This window comes from Calidris pugnax, unplaced genomic scaffold (assembly GCF_001431845.1).
Source record: "Calidris pugnax isolate Ruff unplaced genomic scaffold, ASM143184v1 scaffold27, whole genome shotgun sequence".
Taxonomy (NCBI): domain Eukaryota; kingdom Metazoa; phylum Chordata; class Aves; order Charadriiformes; family Scolopacidae; genus Calidris; species Calidris pugnax.
Window position 1 is genome coordinate 8,787,621 of NW_015090893.1, and position 18,469 is coordinate 8,806,089.

An 18,469-nucleotide genomic window follows, 5' to 3' on the forward strand; every position below is an offset into this window, starting at 1 on the left:
TCTTGATGAAGCACGAGGCCACCCATACACAAATAAATGCATCCTGTCACTCCCTGCAGGAAACAGCCAGGGCTTGGGCTTGCTTTGGCTGGTAGGGAATATTCCTGTTCCACGGCAGGGAGATGGACGAGTGGGTGGCTCATTGCAGGAACAAATAGTGTATGTGCTAGAAACGTGGATGAAGGAATGTGGCCCAGAGGAATATGAAGGCTGCTTTCGTCCTCTCCCTCCTTTTCCTTCTTTCCCTTTGAGACTGCAGCTTTTCCATCAGCCTAGATGGTTTCTTTCTCTTTGTCCAAGCTTTCCACAAGTTTTAGGGAGAAATAAGCAGACCAGCACTAGCCAATAGCCCAGGCAGAGAGGAGCTGGTTGCTCCAGTGGTGGGCCAGCAGAGCAGGCTTAGAGCCCAGCAGGAAGGGATACCTCTTGGGTGTCTAAAGAAGAAATCATGTATGGGGTGGTTGAAACATTACATGAGGTCACCCTGCAACACGTGGCTGTGGAGTAGATACTCCAGGCTTTCTCTCTTCTCTCTAGAATGCTTCAAACACTGGAGAAATTGGTCAGGAAGATTCTCACACTTCAAACACTGGAGAAATTGGTCAGGAAGAAAACAAGGACATCAGTAAGATAAAATAAATACTTTCAGGAGCTAGAGACAAAAGGGCTGAGGTGTCTGTTCCTCCTGAGATGCTCCAGGAAATGAAAACTGCATCTTCATCCATTTCTGGGTTCTTTGAGACAAACTCACATCCTGAATCTAAGCGATTTTCATCCTTCTCCCTTCCTATCAGCTCCATCAAAAGATGTGGATACTTGAAGGGGAAAAGAATCATGGAAAGGCAATCTGGATTTGTCTTTCAGTTGTGGTAATTCAAAATCTTCCTTGGTCCTGCAAGACGTCACACTTGTTGCCTCAGCACGTCAGTTAAAACCAAATTATGGAGCTGCCATGTTTTTGCTGCCTCTCAATTCACGTGATGCAAGAATTGTAATGGATTCTGCTTCTTTATGCTCAGATAAATATCAGCAATTTATTGCTTTCTTTGAGCTTGGGTTTTGAAAGTTGATGGGAGTATTAGGAAAACAGGGTCACTTAAATGTGTTTTTCAGTCAGCTAAGAAAAAAAAATTGTAACTATGATGCCTAGAAGCACAAAATTTAATTTAAACAATTCCATCCCCTCTGCACTCATTTTAATACCGCAAAAAGGCCACATCTAATTGGAATACAGAGCAGGAATGCAGCTTTTTATTTCAGACCCCTTTGTACAGTCCTCACGCAGCTTGCTTTTATTTCAGACCCCTTTGTACAGTCCTCATCAGTAAAAATCCCATTCAGAGAGACTAGAAACACACAGGGGAGATTTTTTTAATATTACAGATTATTTTAAACGTACAACATTTTGCAAGAAAACACAATCCTGCAAAGCCACTGCAAGCAATTCCTGCTTCAAAGCCGGCATATGCGATGCCTGAAGCCAGACCACAGAAACCCTCTGCGTGGTGGGTTGGGAACACGAGTTGGATATTCTATGATTCTATGATCTGTTGTTAGTATCAGGCAAAAATGGTTTGAATTCCAGCGATGCAGGCTGACAGCCTTATATGGACTGTTTCCCCCCAGGCCTTTGCCCAAGGAACCCTCCTGGAGTCAGGTTTGGGCATCACAGGTGGGAGCAGAAACTCACCAGTGTTGATCTTTGCTGCTGGCAGTGTGTTATGAGTGGGACACTACTTTTTTTCGGGTTCACCAGATTCTTCACGTCTCTCCCCCCACCTTCTGCCTCAATGTGAATGGAAGCTCCAGTTGGTCATTTTCCTTTTTAGTCTTGTGGTTTAAACCCTCTGAAGCCATGTCAGCTTCTGGTTTCATTTCCTGGATGGCAATGCTGGAATCACCCTGGACACAAAACTGCCAATTAAACACACACGGAAGCAAGTGATTAGCAATATCTTCCCTTTCTGACACTCTTCTGTGTCCTTTTATTAAAGAAAAAAAAAATGCAAACAAAACCTCTCCCTCTGTTATTGTTTAATAATAAATCCTTAATATTGGAGGGGAAAACCCAGCTTCACTGACAGTGGGGCAGTGAGACTGGGAGTGGAGGGTACTGGGTTCCCAGCTCCCATCCTCCCAGTTCCCCCCTCCCATCCTACTTGCCTGTAGCTTTTCTGTACCATTCACCAAGAGATCCCTTGTGGGGACCTTTAGCTGGACAGTCACCTCCAGGCAGGAAACCTCAGCCCTCTTCTTCCACCTGTTCTAATGACAGCTGAAAATTGCCTTAGCTCCTTTCTGTTAACCTGCTTGTGCAATAAGGTGATTCTGCTGCAAGAACAGCAGTTTTCATCTCTCTCATGCTTAAGCTGAAATGTCTCAGGTGCAGGCCTCCCTGAGAGCATCAAAATGCCGTTTTGAAAGCACAGGATGGAGTCTGCTTCTCCTCTCACCTGTGGTACCACCAAGGCAGCGAAAATGCTTCTCTGGCTCTGCAGACCTTGTCTTAGGTCACACTCAAAGGCTCAGTGGAAGTAAGCCCAGTTCCAGTGGAAGGAGGAGTACACTTGGAGGGGATACATCCTCCTGAGCACGTACAAAGTGAGATCGTCCCAGAAACACCTAAATTGCTGAAGTTTGGGTGTATTTTTCCCTGCTGGAATAGCAAAATCCAACAGAAGGCAGCACCAGCACCAGCCACCTGCAGAACCGTGTGCCCTCGCTCCAAAGCACAGCAGCCTTTGAGCTTCTCCTCAAAACAGCCATAAATTTTCATGTGGGAAATGCAACTTTCTTTTTCTCCTGTTCTCTTACGCTGCGTTGACTTCACTGTTGTGACTGACACTTTAAAAGTTTGTAGATTCGCCTGAGGCACATATCCAGCACAGAAAAATCTCTATCCAAATGGTTGAGTTTCAGCAAAGAGATAAATGGCTGAAAAAAAGGGTCTTCTGAGGGAAATATCAGAGAGTCTTAAGGTGGTCTGGAATTTCATCCGGATGGCATTGTGCTAATCAGTGGGGAACCATGCATGCAGAACTTTGTGATCTCATATATGCTACAATAAGTCTCATGCAGATCCCAAGAAATGAATTGTACTACTGTGGATTTATTCAGCTGTAATAGATCAACGTTTGTCCCTGAGTGACTCCAACATTTCTTCCCTGTGTGTACAGTCTCTTCCCTGCTAATGCAGCCCCATGGGAGGGACCATTTCTTCTGCTGAGAAGGAAACAGGGGAAGGAACCAAATGCATTTTGCTTGATGGGAGAATTTCAAGTGTGCAGTTGCTCTAAGACAGGGCCTCCTGTCTCAAATGAATGCAGATATGTAACCATGCCCCCACATGGAAAAAAGCTATAAACTCAGATTGTGAAGATCTGAAACAGAAACTCCGCAAAGCTCAAGAGGATTCATGCCTCTGCATTTCTCTCCTGAAAACACCTTTGTCACATTGATCCAGAAAGGGACCAGTTGTCCATTTTCTTGAGAACATGCACCCCGATTTCTGCATGCTTTAGGGTGCATCAGAAATTAAGCTCGCCTGGCACTGTCTCTTTCCCTAAACTTGCTGATTAGAAAGTGCTCCCAGGCAGAGCGGGGATTGCCCGAGCGAGCGTTGTTTCTAATCTTGTTCCCAATGACACAGATAGTGGATTTAACCAGATGCACTCCAGGCAGATCCCGCACGGCACAGCCGCTCCCAGCCCTCGCCGTGAGACAGGGGCAAGGGAACAGCTTTTGTGTGTGACCATGGCACGGCCAGGTCCTGGCTCCCCACTGCTGCCCTGGCTGGGGAGAACAGCAGACACCATGAAGTGAACACTTCATTGCTTAGATTTTGTTTAACTCTTTGTTTTCCAGTGAACACCGTACCTCTATGCGACTGTATTTCAGGTGGCTTATTAATTCCTTGCAATGACTCTTAATTCTAGGTGGTGATCTAGGTGGGTACCTTTGGCAACCTGAAAATGTCTGGGGCAGGAGACCTTTCCCACCAGGGTGACTTGGTGACAAACTGCAGCCCAGACCGAGTGAGAAGCAGCAGGCTGTGTCAAGAGCTGGGAACTAGGACCTAAAATCACCACCAAGTTTTTGCTTTCCCTTCTCATACAAGCACCCCAATGCCTTCGATCCCGCTTCCCAGTTCCCAGGGAGAAAGCAAAGATCAGTGCAACGCTCCGTGTGCTCCCTAATGACTCTGCATAAGGGCTGGCAACTGTCCATGCCCCAGAAAGGTTTATTTTATGAGGTAACCCAAAGCAAGAATTTCTCTCCCATCTAGAGCACAGTGGATATTCATGCAGGAAAATAATTTTTAATCCTCTTTCCCATTTCTTTTTTTTTTTTTTTGCCATTATTATCTTAGTCTTCATCGGAATGCCTGGAAGCAATCAGAGCTGTCCAAGGATCAAATATGGTTGTTTCCATCTGACAGTGAGTTTTGCATTGGTGGGGAGAATGTTTGGGATTTTGGGGGGGTAAGTTTTCAGTATTAAATCTGTTCTACACAGCTGAGAATTCAGATTCACGAAACCTGCACATTTAATCCCAAACCTTTTCTACAAAGCAGTCCACAGCATGACCGGAATGAAAGAAAAAAATAATATACTAAATGTTTCTCAATTTTAGCTGAAAGTTGGTGTCCATGTCCAGACACACAACTTTTCCTGCAGTGGTAAACATAGGTTTTAATAAGAAAATTGTTCTTTCTCTGGTTCTAGCCTCACAAGGCAGAATTACTGCTTGGCAGCTGAGGTCTGAAAGAGGTCAGAGGCCAGCCAGTTAAAAAAAATATTTGTCCGGTTTAATGAAAATATATTGTTTGTTGTATTTCTCTCTACCCCGCTTGGAAGCAAATGTTGTTTTACTGCAAGGCTCTGACTGCAGTTATGCATCACGTGGGCATCAAATGGCAGCGAATAGCACTTATAGCATTAAAAATGCATTCTCTGTGTATCAAACCAAAAAAGCGTGCCTCTTGGCAGCATTGCTGGCCTAATTTTGGCTGCAGAATGAATAAAATCAAGGCTTCGGCTGAAATTCCAGCATCGGCTCCTGCTGTAGCTCCTGAGCTGCAGGCAGGGAGATGATACAGGGAGGCAAATCTGGGGAGCAGGGACTGTGGGTACCCCCTCCAGCAGCCACGCAGAGGGCACCATGCTTGGGCAGCACTTGCTGAGCATCCCAAGGGCTCCATGTCCAGCTGCAGTGAGTCTGTGGGGCTGGATCAATAACATTTGTCTCCTGAAATCACCATGTTTTCCTAAAGCAGAACCACCCCTGGCCAGCCCAGGCTGCCTCTGCCCACCAGAGAAGAGCTTGCATGCCCAGGCAGTCCCAAAAGCGGCGGTCATAGCAATGATTTCTTGCCAATGATGGAAAGTTGTCCCCTGAGCTCCACTGACAGGAGATGACGGGACCACAGAGCACTTGCTTTGGTAGCACCCACACTGTCGGTGATCACATACTGGTTGCACAGGTGAGAATTTCTCCATCTACTCAAAACGGAGCCTTCGGGACCAGCTGACCCTGAGCCCAGAAACTGCTCATTGAGGGATTGTTACAGGTAATTAGGGTTTTTTTACAGGAGAGGCTGATTTCAGAAAGGAATGGAGGAAGCAGAAGTCGTTTGAGGTGTCAGTGTGGGGCACAACATGATGGCTGTAACAAAGACAAATCGGGGAGCATTACAACGATACCCCTGTAGCAAACCTAATGTGTGTCCCCCAAACTCCAACGCCCAGGACTGCTGTGATAAGAGGAACAACGGCTCCTCCAGGAACCCCAAAGCATAACGATGTGGAAACAGCACTAGAACTTCCTCATGTATGTTCCTCCCATCTCAGCTTCCCACTGAGATGTGACAGATTGGAACAAGCTGGAATTAAAGTGTGAAATGGCATTACACCCTGCGTCTGCGGTAACAAGCAGTAACCATCTCCTCCCTGACATCTCCACATCCATCGCAGGATGTGGCTTGAATAACAATCACAGAAATCATAATATTTAAGTGTGTCTCAGCACCGTGAATATCCCCAGATCTGCGTGTGGGGAGGAGGACTGTGTACCATGAGGCCTACTAATTTGTATATTTTTCTTACACAGTTTTTCCGTGCACTGTACATACACCCTCAGCCCGTGCTGTGACTGTGCATCACTGCAGACTGTAGCTCATGCGTGCCTGAGAGATAACTTCCAGACTGAGAAACTACTCTGCAGCATCACATATCATTCTTTTATTTTCCTTAAGGAATTAAAATATCAGAGGCATTTTGATTAACTTAACTGTTGAAACAATTACAGTCTGCTTAGTGCGCTTGAGTTATGGATACAACTAAACATCTGTCCTGCTACTGCCAAAAGAAGCAACGTTACAAGACAATGCCAAATTCCCCAGTTCCAGTCAGTTGAGCAAGGAGTGGGGAAACCCAACAATACACTCAAAATAAGGGAGTCCTTCACAATAAATAAGACATCCAGCTCAAGGAAGGGAAATCCTCACTTCAGAGGCCAGAAACAGCTTCTCGGAAAGGAAGATCCTCCTTCCTAATGATACCCTCCTCCTAAGCTCAGGGTCTCTGGGTTTGTCCACGGCATTTCTGGGGCAGCATTTCCACAGCACCTGGGGCTGACCTTAACGAGTGAGCTGGTGCTTCATTATCTACAGGTGCTGATAGTTCTAAAAGATTACCTCAAGCACAAAGGAAAGTAGCTTTCAGGAATGGTTTTCTGTCAGCTGTGAGCAAGGGGAAGCTGTAAAAACAAAACAGAACAAAATAAAATAAAATGAAATGAAATAAAATAAAAAGCACAGAAGCCCTTCCATTCTAAGGAAAAGTGCATTTTCTCTTCAGCCATCCAGCCCAACACATCCCTCTCTGCAACAGTTCGGCTGCACGATAAACCCCGGAGGCTTTTACTGGTGACTCTTTCCTACATTTAATTTTGAGCACAGGCAGCAAATGGGGGTGGAGAGGAATCACCAGTCATTTTGAAAAAGAAAGTGACTGAAATATTGAACGCTCCATTGATTGCAGCCCATGGCATGTAAAGCCTTCCTTTGACTGTGTTGTTTTGGACGGGGGATGCCTGCGTGCTGCAGAGCGGCCAGCAGCCCCGTCGCGGGGTGAGACCCCGTCCTGACTCCTCACCCTCACCACGCCAGGTCGGCACAATTTCGGTGCAGTCATCCCGGTTTACATCCATGTCATGGGGGTGGGAATCCAGCCCTTCGCTGATGTTTTTGGTTTTTTTTTTCCTGGGTGTCAGGATTGATAGGTACATTTGATATTCTATTTGCTTTTATTGTGCAGACGGGTCTTGTCTTAAATCACATGCAGAAGATATGCGTGTTTGCACGTTAGAGCTGAGTAAATACTGCAAAATAAAATAAATTACTAGATATGTTTTTTGAGCCGGGAATGGCAGCTGCTTGGCAGTACTTGAGGAGCACTATTTCAGGGCTTAAGTATACTGTCATGGACAAAAGGGTACGGGCTCAGTGATTTTTCAGCCTGTTGTTGAAAATGCCTCAATCGATGCGCTGGCTGGGGCTGTCCCCACCCCACTTCCATAGGTGCACCGTTCACCTCGGGGCTGTGAGTGGGGAGGTCCCAGTGGACAAGCTGTGTCCATGCACGTGTGCATGGGCAGGGGATGTGAAAAGGATCAGCATCAAGCTTAGACCACGACTGTCTTCACACCAGGACTGGCTGAGTTAGAGACAGGGTCTTATAGTAAAATTCACTGTATCGGTTCAAATCACATTCCTCCAATTTATTTTATCCTAATAAGAAAGGGGAAAAGAGGCAGAACAGAGAGAATAAAGGACAGGGAAAGGGGAAGAAGGAATTTGCTCCTGCTGAAAGGCAGCAGGATGGACACAGAGAGTGGGAATTCATGTGCTGTGGCCTGGGTATAAAAAATGCCACTTAGAGGGGTAAAGGTCCCTCTAAGTCCTGGCCAGGATTCCATCCCTGGGGGGTCTGTTGAAACTCCCAGAAAAAGGCCAATTAATGGCACTTATTATGATGGAAGTTACCATTAGTTAATTATATAATTTATTTTTAAATATAATCGATACTGCACAAGGAGAACTAAATAGCACAAGCGGAATTACTAAATGTCTAGAGGTGACTGCTTACGCTGTTTGCTGTAAAATGCTTTTAGTAATGCTACATGCTATCACAAAGCAATGAAAAATATGAAAATGGATTCATTTTAGGACCTACAAAATAGATACCAACTTGAAAAGTGAATTTTTTGCTCAAAAATAATTTTCCTCTGTTCAAAAGCAGCCGTTTCCAGGGGGCTCCTTTCACTGTCGTCCCACATCCCAACGGACCTGGTGGGATCCAGGGTTTCAGCAGGCGTCAGCAGGCTGGAGGAGCTGCTGGAGCAGAGTCTGTTCAGCTGAGAACACAAGTCGATATCAAAGTCTAATACAGCCACAGAAGAGCAAAGAGAACGAAATTGGATGGTACAATTTACAACTCTGAAATAATTATGGAAATAGTTACAAAAGCCTTAGAAAGCTAGAAAGTGAAAAAGTACATTTAAGCATCCTTAAATCTTTTTTTTTTTTTTTTTAAATTTAAAACACCTTTTACTGAGCAATTTCAAAGCATATGTTTTTACAGTTTTCTGAACGTTTCGTCTCTCCGGCACACACCTCCCAGGCAGACAGGGCACAACCAGCTCTGATGAACGGCACTTCCCAACCAGCTGCCCCACCAGCCCCAGCCCGTCTCCAGCGCGTGGCCGGTGAAACGTGCTCCTGAGCCCAAGGTCACAGGCGAAGGACCGCTGGCATTAAAGATCTACCAGTCCTGACAGGTTTGTCCTTTTCATGCAGGCAACGCAGGCCTGGTTCCTCTTCTGTGGTCTGCTTCTGTAGCAAAGAAAGGTATTAATTTAAGTTCCCCTCGTGTCACTTCAAATGGAACCTTTTTCTTCCCACACACTCCATGACTGTACTAATGGAGCATGATGTATGTTGTGTATGTGTACGCATGTGCATATGAAAGTAAAGTTGTTGATACTGACACAGAATAGCACCCAAACAATTTGGAAAGGTAGTACCACCAGAAACTCCTTTATTAAGTGAGAAATAAAATAAAAACAAAATGAGGAAAACATCCGGGTATCTGAATCCATAATTCTCTCTCTCTGAAATTAACAGAAACTTTGCAACGGTATTTTAGTTTAGTGAAACATGTAACTTCTCACATCGATGGAAAGAAAATCTAAGAAGTAAATATTTCTCTCATTCTGTATCTTTCAAGATTTCGAAACATTTCCTTGTCTTAGCAAAATGTGAAATGAATAGGAGTTTAATGATCTGAAAATCAAGGGATGGGAGCAGGAAAAAGTGTTGAACAATCTAATTGTTTAATAAAAGTCACTTAGAATAATTTCATTTTATTTTTAGTATTTAACTTTTAGTCAATAATTTCCAACAAGAGATCTCATCTGAGTTTTACAAATCTAGCACTGCAAACTGAAAAGTTAAGTAAATTAAAAATTAAGAAATTAATTTTGGAAATGTAAATACATCCTCTAATGATATATTCAAGCAACAATTTTTTTTTTTGTAATGTGCAATATCCCACAAATAGATCTGTTGTGTGGGAGCTATTCAAACAGGAAAAAAATCCAACTGATGTAAAGGGGAGCTACTGACATAACAAGAACAAGAGATCTGGGAAAAAGAAATGTATGAGTTATTTGGAGCAAAGCAAAGTGTGAGTTAGCTGTACAAATCCCCCACCACATACATTATTACAAATTTCATTTCATTTTGAGTCAAATCATCCATCTCACCAGGTCCATGGGACGATGATGAATGAGGCCCAGGGTATCCCTCTGATCCCCATGTTGTTACCCCCATTCAGAGGGACAGAAACGAGCGGTGCTGTTGACACCAATCCCGTTATCCCAGGTGTAACCCGGAGCCCAGGTCCAGTGCTGCTGCTCTGCATGACTCCCAGCAGGATTTGCACCACGGCCCTGCCACCTCCATCCACCACCATGGCCCACACTCCAGGCTCTGGGGAAGCTCCTTCACCAAAGAACCCACAGGAATGTCCCTCCTGGAATGGGGGAGGAACAGCCTGGCGGGACCAAAAGAGAAACTCAATCTAAATAGAAAAGCAAGAGCCAGCAGCACAGCAGGGCCAGCAGCCTTCTCCTGCATCATTGCCCAGTTTTTTCCTTGAAACAGAATAAAAGCAAGCATGGCAGAAAAGCACCATTTCATTCCAACCATGACTGTAGAGACAACCAACATGAAAACAGGCATCACATACTCAATGGACACATTGAGCCCCACAACTGCCTGTGTAGACAGATGCTTCCAGTGGTGCTTTGGGAAGAGCTGTGCCTGGCTGGGGAGGGCAGATCTGCCTGAGAAGGCTGGTGTTCACAAGAGCATCCCTGGCGTTGAGACCCAGGGTGGGGAAGGAGGGCCACGGTGCAGACCCAGCAGCCCCCCGCGGGGCTGGAGGGGGCGGCCGGGCAACCCTGACCCACTCGCAAAGGGGGGATCAACACCAACCTGATCCAAGGCTTGTGGACGGAGCCCAAAGCTGAGTTCACCCCGTCTCTACTGGAAACAGAACAGCACAAGAACATCTCATGTTACGTGTTTCAATCTTTTAAAAATTAAGAAACAGATACCATGGTTTTCCTTATTCTTTAAGTTACATTTGTTGCATGGCCACATTTTAGTAGTATCGCTAGGAACATATTCTACTATTGTTATATCAGAAAACCAAAATATTTACTGCAATAATCTGTCTCTCAAGATACTAATCAAAGCAGGGTTTTGAGATTTCTATCAGATTTGGGTGCTTTCTGAAAACTATTGATTTGAAAAAATCCAGGATTGGCTCCCAACAACTGTGTTATTAAAACTGAACATCAGCAAAGCGTTTGCTCTTTCATCCTCTATCCTTTGTGTGCTTTGTTGAGTTAGAAACCCAAATCAGCATAAAATGCTTGCCAAGGGAAGGGAGAAATGTATTCAGATTTAATCTAGTGATTATGGCTCACTCGTTGCAAACAGCTCCTTCATCAAGGCCATCAGGTGAATTATTAACCTCTTCCATCCACAAGTAGAAAAATACCTTCAGTCACAAGGAAGCAAGGCCAAAAAAAAAAAAAGGTTACATGGGTTATTTGTGGGCACATCAGAAAGGCAGAGAGCACAGCTTGCTCCGCAGCAGAAAATAACTGCTTTTGGGGGGCAAGGGGGGGCAGAAGAGCCTCCTGATGCCCCACTGGGCTGAGAAGGTGGCCGTCCTGATGGGAGCAGTGACATTCTGGCGTCCTGGCACCTCTGCCCCTGCATTGAAACACACAGCGAGAAAACCATTCCTGGGGAAGTGATTTACTGAAGTGGCCATTGCCTCCAACCTGACGTTTATTGCTAATGAACTTCTGCTGCTCTCACCCTCCAGAGGAGCAGGGAGGCTGCTCGCACCGAGCCGTGAGCGCTGGCTCCCCGCAGGTCACCCCCAGGGTCACCACGGCCAGACCTCACCAGTTAACTCCCCACTCCCAGCCCGGGTCTGGCAGGTCTCCAGCCCCTGGGGTGCACCCTGACATTGGTGTGACCAGTCGCTTCAGCAGAACACTTGGTCTGGAGCAGCCAGGGAGCTGGCGTGGAACAGGTAACGCAGCTTCCCAGCAATTAATTGAGCGCATAAATAGAGTAGCAGTGAGCAGGCACCCGCTGCTGTCCCTGCCAGTCACCCCTGACACTGGTCTCCAGGCTCTGCAACAGGTAAGAGGCGTTTCTGGGTGCAGGCTGCGGGAAGGGAAAGGCTCTGGGTTGTGCTGGGGACAGTGGTGGGAGGAAAGGTAGAGAGGGCAGATAAAGAAACCCACCTCGGGAAGGCTGGAAAATGAAGCAGGAAACGGGTTAAATCGGTAAATGAGGATCAAGGAGAATTCCCGGTATTCTAAAGTGTATGGAAGGGAAAGGAGGCAGGAAGCAAAAATCAGTTTAAACAGGAGAGGGAAAACAATAAAATAAACTCACGGAAGTGTCTGCCCTGCCCTGCCTTTAGCCTGTCACACCAAGGGAAGCACCCAACAGCAATCGCAGGGAGCACCTCCCCTCCGACCCCCTCCAACACTCAGGTCCATCTGCGAGGAGGAAAAGTCCAGGGATGGCTCTTGGTCACACTAGAGCAACCACTTGTTTCAGAATACAAATCATCACCATACGAACTAGTACTAAAACAGCGGCTTGCTTTACATGATCTCCTTAAATCATATTTTGTATTTTGTTATTATATCAAACTGCTAGGAGTTTTGAGAGTAAAAGCCCTGGGAGGCAGATGCATTTGACTAAGCAACCACACAACTTCATCTTTGGCCTGTGTACTTTTTAAGGAGTAAAATAAATCCTCAAAGGTACAAAAATAAAAATAATAAATAATCAGGCATCAGCACAATAGAAGGAAATTTTACAGAAGGAAGGAGCTGAGAAGGCCTGGAGGCAGACACGGCCCCCAGCCCTGCTGTGTCCCCTGGCCAAGGGAGGTCAGCCCGGGAGAGGGGGAGCTGGGCATCACCACAGCTCCTGCGCCGGCTCACATCCCAGCTGCTGATGGGTCACGCTGGGGATGCTCCAGGCAGAAGTGACCGTGCTTGTTTGTTTCTCCATTTCGAAATGAAGCTTCTGACTGAGGTAAAAATAAAGGAGAGGGCTCCCACGGACAGAGGGGCAGGGCTGCACCTCAGCTGCACCCGCCATCCACTCCATTCTTGAAATGATTCGGTTTGTTCCACAAAACAAGACACAGGCCTGGAAAAGCACTGCACAGCTTGGGGGGGGAAAGGAGGAAAAAAAAAAAAAAAAAGAGAAAAAAAAGAAGGAGGAGGAAAACAAAAGCAACAATAAAAGCATGCTATAAACCAAGTTCACTACTCTGTTACACCCAGGCAAAAAAATCACTGAAATAAGAGTCACTGGTAGGTCGAGATTTACACATTTTAACTAGTCACATTAAAGCAGAGTGTGGTCATTTCCAAACTGTGTTTACTGCTTTCAAATCCTAGTTTAGAGCAAGGGCTCAGAGGCGTCTCTCTCGAGAGGACTTTCTCCTGCTTCTAATAAAAATTCCTGTCTGCCTCACGGGTGTGATCCCAAATAAGGGCAAATGGAAAAAGAGGAACCGTCCTTGCCTTTAACACAATCAATACAACCGCCAAAAACCAGCGTGTATTTAATAAATGCAATGTAGATTGTTTTATTTGACCTTCTGTTCACAAAATAATTTTATTATATGTATGAAAGCAGCATACAGGCAATAAAATTATGAAAACATTCACAATACATAAATACACAGACCTGATGCAGGATGTATATAGTTCATTAGACTTTATTTTTTTTTCCTCTCAGTTCTCTTTTCCTGACAACACTTTTTTTTTTGATATATGTTATGAAAAAATTGCTCCAAAGGGTATTTTCTCCCATTCAGAAAACAAACCGCTTTCTTTGATTGCTGCTGAATATTAACATCCAACGTTCCTGTCGCTGTCGTTCACTGATTGCTTTTGGCATTACAGAGGGAAAGCAGCAGGGAAGGACAATGGAAAAGTAGCAGTTTTTTTGACTCAAACATTGGCAACTTTTTTGGAGCTCACAGGACGTTTTTGAGGTGGGGGGCTGCAGTTCCATCCGTATTTAGAAACGTCTTAATCCAAAATGGTAATGAGGCACTATTCCTTATTGAATGGACTATTGACATGGCAATTACTAAAATGTAATGTCCTCCTAGTTTCCAAAGTAAAGCACCAGGTACCTCACTTTTTAATTCTGACCGTGATGCAGCAGCAGACAGACAGCATGATCCTGGTGGTACTGCAATAATAGAGATGATAACGAGGTCTGGCATGTTTACTACCGTTATAACCAATTGTGTTTGTTCAGAAAAGATATCCAAGACTTGAAATAAGAAAAGTCTGAGAAAGCCGTTTATCTTACATAAATACAAAATATTATATACTAAGAGTTGTTATCTAAGAAGCTTCTCTTCTCAAATTGGATTCTTCTTAAGGTTGTAGTCATATTTAAGGTATTTACAGATCCACAAACTTGACATTCTAGCAAAGTCTTTGTAACATGAAACTTTTTTAAAAATAAATAGCAGCAATTTCTTTTATTTCTATAAGGGAAGAGAATTCACAACTCAGTCAACGCTGGTCCTATCTTTTGAAAGAAATCCCACTTAAAATGAAAAAAAAAGCCCACAAGCAAACGAACTCCACACAGCATCAGTTTTGTCGATTCCTTCATTTCTTGCTGAGCTTCTTAACATTCCTTCGTACCCCTCACCGGCTCTCCAGACTATCAGATCTTGTAATAAAGTGCTGACTGGTTGACTGGGCAAAATGCAGTTATGTCACTCAAAAAATATCCCATTGTTTAGACATCTTAAATAACATAAATAAAGCTAGATCTGTTATAACATATGAAAAATATCAATTTAAAACAATAAATAAATAAAACCAGTATCAACATATTACCTCCCAAAGCTTTAAAAATAACCATTCTCATTATAAGGCTCAATTATTTGTCAGAAATAATTTTAAGAAGGCATCTACCTACCTTTACAATCCCTCAGTCTTTAATTAGGACCTGTTAACACCCACTATCACAAGACACAGCAATCTTTGAACTTCTAGTAAACATTAATCTTTAAATACTTAACATTTATCTTTTGCCTCATTTTAAGTTAGAAATTGGCTTCTCAGGGGAGAGAATATTTTCTTTGTCACTGCACTGTATCTGAATTTGTATATTTTCCTTGGTATGAACAGCACAGTTTAATATCCTTTTTTTTTTTAACCAATTTTCAGTATCTTTTCCTGTTTATTGTTTTCAATGTTAAATTTGCTTTGAATGCCAGGAAAACTAATTCAGGGCTTGGTGTAAATGTGTAGTTCTCCCTAGAGCTTAATTTCTTACCAAAAAATCTTGTATATCTTTTTTTTTAAAAAAAAAAAAAAGATAATTACAATATACACTATTAGGTCTTGCTGGGTCAACCATACTGTTCAGGTTTTATGCTGCCCATTTTGTGTAATGGGATTGATCTTTTCCAAAGAAACATCAACTTCATAATCTAAGATACCCGACAGTGCTGGAGACATTTTCTCCAAGGTCTTAGATAGTTCCCCCTCTTCTTCCTTTTTGAGAGGTTCTTCTTCCGGGCAGATAACTGCATGTGGAATCAGATAAACCAGATTAGACTCTTTGGGGCTGGACCCTTTGGGCTCATGTTGGCTTGAAAAGACCACTGCTCCGTTATTGTTAATACTAACAGTCTCTATAGCATTGCCAGACATAGGGCAGAGCTTGTAGCATCCCAGCAGGGTTGAAAACGCCTTGCGGAAATCAGCGTTGAAGGCATAAATGATGGGGTTGAGGGAAGAATTAGCCCATCCAAACCAAACAAAAACATCAAAGGTGGTGGAGTTAATGCAGAAGGCTTCTGCTCCCTTGGACGGTTGGGTAGGCTCGCAGAAGGGAATCATGCAGTTCAACACGAAAAATGGCAACCAGCAGCACACAAACACCCCCATGATCACCGACAAAGTCTTTAGAACCTTCGTTTCCCTCTTGAAGGACATTTTGAAGTTGCTCTCCGGTTGCTGGCAGTCCATGCTGCTCCTGGTGCCACAGTTCTTGGCATGCACTGCTGCTCTCTCCAAAGCTGAGATGCGTCGTATTTGCTTCTGAGCAATCCGGTATATCCTCGTGTAAGTTACTATCATGATGGCCACAGGTATATAGAAGCTAATTAGAGAAGAGGAGATGGCATACATCCTGTTTAGGCTAGAATCACAGTTGTCCGTGCTTATACCTTGTAAACTGGCATTTAGGTCCAAAAAGCTTGTGGTTGTAGCCTTGTGCCAGTTGAGCTGCACAGGGATGAAGGAAATCAACACAGACAAAGTCCACGCCACGCTGATCATGATGAAGGCTGCCTTGGGGGTCATTTTCCTCTCGTACCTAAATGGGCTGGAGATGGCCCAGTATCTGTCCACACTAATGACACAGAGATTTAAGATGGAGGCTGTTGAGCACATAATATCAAAGGCCACCCAGATGTTGCAAAATGAACCAAAAGGCCAGAAACCAGCGATCTCAGCCACAGCTTTCCATGGCATGACCAAAACTGCCACTAAGAGATCTGACACGGCCAAGGAGATGACAAAGAAGTTGGTCACCTTGGACCTGAGGTGGCGAAACCTAATGACAGCTGCACAGACCAGCGTGTTTCCCAGCAGCGTGGAGAGGATCAGCAGCGAGAGAAAGCAGCCCGTGAGGATCCGAAAGGAAGAGTCCCTTTCCACCAGCAACCCTTCCCCGTCCATAGTGGTGTCGTTCCAAGTCATAGTTTCTCCTGAGGGAAAATCATATCATGATTTTCATGACGACATCAGCTCCTTTCCTTGCAGAGAGCAGAGACATCAGACGTCCATTAATTACTCATCACCAAACAGACCAAAGGTCCTTTCTTACGGTCCCTTCGCCCCCGGATGGACTTCACCCACTTTGAATCACCCTGACCAACACTGAAGGCTCTATGAGCAGGAACTGAAAATGCACAAATACAGTCCACCCTCCGGACTGTTGGTTTTTTTTTTAAGCAATCCCTTCAGAAACACACTGCACCACCCCGGCATGAAGTAGGCTAATTCAGAGAGCTCACCTGCAGATGTTCTGCTGCTGTGCTCTGCAAATACACCCCACCGACAGGAAAGCAATCACTTCTCCATGCTTGCATATATTCCCACTTAAATAGGCTATTGATCGAGTGTTTCCAGCGTCCATCGCACTAGCCCTTCAAATTTACTGAAGCGTACTGTATGAGGTGCTTTTTCTCTAGTTTAGTTTCCGAAATGTCTCACTGATTAAACACTCCATCCTTCCTCCTCAGTACACTGAGTACACTCGGTTACAAAACGCAGCAGTTCTCTGTTTCTGGGCTGCACCAGAGAGCAATTCTTCACTTTGTTTCAAACTGTTTTAGTTTTACACTTCCGAGACAAAGAAAATAAACATACAGTAGGTGTGTTTTAAAGGTTTTCAGTAAGAAGCAGCTCAAGTTACTTAGTTTTATTTAAACAAGAAATGCTGGCTCCTACCTTTCACCTCTGATTCTCTGTTTGCTCTGGGATGCAGGGCCGTCTCTCCTCCTCTTTTAGTTTTGGAATTGCATAGCAAATCTTATATACAAAACCAACACAGAAACCCTGCATTGCATGAGGTGCCTGTGTGTGGTTTTTTTTTTCCCTGAAAGTGCAAATTGGCAGGGGAGAAGTAAAAACAGGAGCCGGCAGGTTTTGACCATCAGAAGTTAGTTTTCTAGGGAGCAGCAGGTCTGCGCTGTGGGACCCTGCGTGACAGACCCCGCCGGCGTGTGCCCAGCCACCTCCATCCCACGGCCCCCACGGATCACTCTGCAAACTTTGCTGGCCGGATCAGTCCCAGTCACACTTTGTACATCCCGTCGAAGCGGCACATCGGGGCAAACCATCCCAGGCAAAAGGCACGGTATTCCCAACACTGGCAAGAGCCCGGTATCAGTTCGTTTCTTCTGTCGTTCACTGGAAGGAGAAAGAAGGGCGAGAGGAGGAGAAGGACCTGAGTGACCTCCCCTCGGCCACACTGGCGATGCCCACAGCGGGTTCCTCTTCCAGCGGGGACAAGTCACTTCAAGGCTCCACTGCCAGGTGATAGCTCTCGGTAACTACCCCGCAATAATCCCACCTCCTGCTGAGCGGGGCTGCGCTCCAGGGATCGGGTCCAGCTTCTAACATGCTTTTCCCCCCAGCTCTCAGAAAAGCGCAGGCGGAGGCAGCTCCTCACGCTCTCCCGCAGTTTGCCCCGGGACGAGCATCTCCGGTACCGGGGGGTCCCGGCGGCAAAGGCTTTCTTCTGCCCGGGGCAGGGCTCGGCAGCATCGCCCTTCCAGGGGAGGTCTGCCTGCCCGCCGTCTCCTTCCTAAAGGATTAAGAGAAGGGATAGCCAGGCATGGAGGCACGCAGCGGGCAAAACGCAACCCCCTTCCACCTCCTCTCGAACATCTTCCGTCGGGCGCAGCTTCTTTTGGGCAGCCTCTCCCCGCTTTTTCTGCCTTCCTTGGGAATAACCTTCCCTGGCAGCCTCCAGGGGAAGGTTCCTGGAGCGGTTGTCCCGGACTTTAGGGCAAACGGGATGACTTTGCCCCGTCCTGAGCTCCGCCGGTGCCCGGGGGTGCTGCGTGACGCCTCGGCGCTGCGGAGTTCCGTTAATTGCTGCGAGAAGTAAGTAACCGGCACCTCACTTCGGGCTGGGCGATGCTCAGGATGCTCAGGAGGCCGAGCCACCCGCGACTCCCCCCGGCCCCCAGGACGGCAGCGTCACCCCAGGGCACCCTCGGGAATGAGGAGGGAGGGGGAAGGG

At 45.5% G+C, this 18,469-nt stretch overlaps 2 protein-coding genes across 3 annotated transcripts in view; one reads left to right on the forward strand and one right to left on the reverse strand.

Moving 5' to 3' along the window:
- Positions 1–13,246: 13,246 nt before the first annotated feature.
- On the reverse strand, positions 13,247–18,453 carry DRD1 (dopamine receptor D1). 2 transcript variants are annotated; one of them, XM_014947901.1, is made up of 2 exons: positions 17,170–18,453; positions 13,247–16,424 (listed from the first exon to the last, which is right to left on the reverse strand). In XM_014947901.1, the coding sequence occupies exon 2, from the start codon at positions 16,414–16,416 to the stop codon at positions 15,073–15,075; it is 1,344 nt and encodes a 447-aa protein (XP_014803387.1). In that variant the 5' UTR covers positions 16,417–16,424; positions 17,170–18,453; the 3' UTR covers positions 13,247–15,072. The 2 variants fall into 2 exon arrangements, with proteins under 2 accessions (XP_014803387.1, XP_014803386.1); XM_014947900.1 differs by having other exon boundaries at positions 13,247–17,061.
- The window catches only part of SFXN1 (sideroflexin 1), a 41,153-nt gene continuing 40,995 nt past the window's right edge, over positions 18,312–18,469 (forward strand). Inside the window, exon 1 of the mRNA XM_014947903.1 lies at positions 18,312–18,330. The gene's annotated coding sequence lies outside the window, so the exon portion shown is untranslated. The remainder of the gene's footprint in view (positions 18,331–18,469) is intronic.